The sequence below is a fragment of the Mastacembelus armatus genome, chromosome 1 (genome assembly GCF_900324485.2).
Source record: "Mastacembelus armatus chromosome 1, fMasArm1.2, whole genome shotgun sequence".
Lineage (NCBI taxonomy): Eukaryota > Metazoa > Chordata > Actinopteri > Synbranchiformes > Mastacembelidae > Mastacembelus > Mastacembelus armatus.
In genome coordinates this window covers 855,776-858,479 of record NC_046633.1, presented here as the reverse complement: position 1 = coordinate 858,479, position 2,704 = coordinate 855,776, and the positions used below count along the sequence as shown (strand labels likewise).

The window sequence follows — 2,704 nt, the reverse complement described above, 5'->3', positions numbered from 1 at the left end:
TTCTCTACCTACTGGCTGCAGAGCTGAACTCAATAAACTCTGGAGGGAGGAGGAATCTGCCTCTCCAGCTCCTGGAGAAGTGATGCTGCCGTGGGGAGAGAATCAGGCTCCATATGCTGGTTTAATCCAGTCCAGGTGGTCCTGTCTACTCCTATTAGAGGAGGCTGCAGCTATCAGGCCAACGCTGAATCAGAAACGAAAGCCCAGCAGAATGATCTTTAGCTTATGCAGAGATTGTGGGTAATTTACCCTGTAGACCTAACTGGCATACAGCGCTGCATTTCTGTGCATGCATGCTGGTCTGTGGTTGGACTGAGCGAGCGGCTGGTCAGGAGGATCAGAGATCTGATGAGACAAACAGCACCTGATCCTTATTAGCCCTCCAGCCTGTCCTCTATTTGTACATCAACTGATAAAGAGCAGATGTTGTTGGACACGTGCGTCAAAGAAGCCGTCAAATGCTGGTGATGCTGATCTTCCCCATGTCTGACCCACATCACTGAGATTGGATTTTCATCAGTGACATGTTTCTTGTAATAAATAAAACAATCTGAAATACAGTTTTTTAGAAGCCTTAATCAATTGAAATCAATCAATCAATGATCTACAAACTAACAGTCAAGCACTAACAATGATGAAGATCCACCTGCTGCTGAGACCAAACCTGGGTCTGATACCACAAAGAATATTCAGTTTTCACGGTGCAGTTTCCTCAGAAAGACAAGAAAAAGTGAAGGAGCAGACAAAGGTCTAAGTGATTCTGGATGCTGAGTCTTTTTCCTGAGGCACAAACTTGCATTTCTCTCATCCATCTGGCTCCTCCTCTCAGCAGACTGACCCTAACCCTGTTTGTCTACAAAGCATCTGAAAACCTGATCTGGTGCCGTTCACTTGAAGTCACAGCTCTGCTCTCCCATCAGACAGTTGATCTTCCTCCACCAGGTCTCCGAGAGGCTCTTGATCTTTTCGGGCGTCCTCCTCCTCAGGGTCAGCCTCTGCTGCTGGACGCTGCCGCTGTCCGTCTGCTGGATGCTGGCCAAGATGGCCGAATCGAAAGCATCCTTCAGGTTCTTCTGGGTCAGCGCCGAGCACTCTGCAAAACTCACCGCCCCAAGCTCCTGGGCGAGCCGCCAGCCCTCCTCGGTGCCCACCGGTCGCTCCTGGTTCTGTGCCAGGTGGATCAGCACCTGGACGTCCTCCCTCAGGTCCAGCTGGGTGCCGACCAGGACAATGGGGGCACTAGGGCAGTGCTGACGGACCCCGGGGGCCCACCTGTTGATCAGGTTGCGGAAGGAGCAGGGGCGGACCACGCTGTAGCAGAGGAGGAAGACGTCAGCATTCTTGTAGCAGAGCGGGCGGAGGCGCTCCAGCTCGTCCTTCATGAAACAGAGAAAAGATCAAGTTCTAGTGTATTTGGACTTTCGGTGGTAAATGAACCCACATTTGGTGATATTTCATTATTTTTGGTTGTGGGGTACAAAGAAACATCTGGGTCTGGATCCACACACAGGGCTTGTTACTAGGATCATGTCAGTGTTGTGGTGTTTATTTCATTTTGGGGATGAGCAGGTATTGTCTTATCAGTGACTGTGTATCTGAGCATCCAGCATTAATCACATTCATGCTGTTTTCTTTTGATAGTACGGAGACAACAGGTCTATCTGAAATGAGCCCTCAAAGAGAAAGAGCTTTTCACAAACTAAAGGCTTATTATAAGAATCAGTCTCACTCCAGGTGGTTTACAGTTTTCATGAACTGTCAAAGATTTACTGATTTTCTATATTCACAAATATAAAATTAAGAATTTGATACATGAGCGAAGACATGTAGGTGAATCTACTGGATCGACTTCAACAGAGTCTGTTTGGAGAAACTATGGAAAATAAGACATTTGTGCAGAACCAGGAAAGAGGGTGATGGAGCTCAGTGCTGCCTGCAGGGGGTGGTGTTTAGCTGTGGGGTAAATGGACACATGGGGGCGCAGGGAAATTTACTCTGAAGGGGCTTAAGGAGATTTCAGTCCAGGGCTGCAGGGGACTACCAAACACAGTAAGGGCGCCAACTGTAGGACTACTTAATGTCAAACAAGTATTGATTATTGATCACTTACATTGATTGATCCGTCAACCAAGCCCCATTTCTATCGTGGCGAAGCAGGACAAGAGAGAAAAGTGTAAACAGGTAGCTGACGCATGTGCAGGGCCATGAGAGGCTGAAGGTGCAGCTCACCTGTCCGGCCATGTCACAGAGCTGCAGCCTCACTGGTCTCCCGTCAACCACAACCATCGCTGCGAACATCAAAACACACTTTACTGCCGTTTTCCCACAGTAACACGCAGGTATCAAAGTAAAACAAACCGCACATGGACACATGGACACAAAACCAGACTAGAGCCTAAACCTTGCGCGTAAAACAGTGACGTCACAGGTTACCGGTGAAGTTGTCAAACGCAGTCGGAACATATTCCGTCGGGTATCCGTTGGTGGTGTAGCTGACGATCAGGCTCGTCTTTCCCACCGCTCCGTCTCCAACCAGGACGCAGTTCACCTTGCGCTCAGGTGCGGAGCCTGACCGCCGACGCTTCACATTCAGGGGGAAGTCCCGGCTCTTTAAGCGCAGCAGTGGGACCGGGGTACCGTCTCCTCCGCAAACAGAGTCCGCCACACGGTGGGGCTTCTGCTTCCCGACCTCCTGAGGGAGCAT

At 49.6% G+C, this 2,704-nt stretch overlaps 1 protein-coding gene across 1 annotated transcript; it reads right to left on the bottom strand.

Annotated features, from left to right (window-relative positions):
* Positions 1-887: 887 nt before the first annotated feature.
* Positions 888-2,704, bottom strand: LOC113128177 (rho-related GTP-binding protein RhoU-like). The gene is made up of 3 exons (XM_026303286.1): positions 2,434-2,704; positions 2,230-2,288; positions 888-1,376 (listed from the first exon to the last, which is right to left on the bottom strand). Exons 1-3 carry the CDS (start codon positions 2,702-2,704, stop codon positions 888-890), a joined length of 819 nt encoding a protein of 272 aa, XP_026159071.1.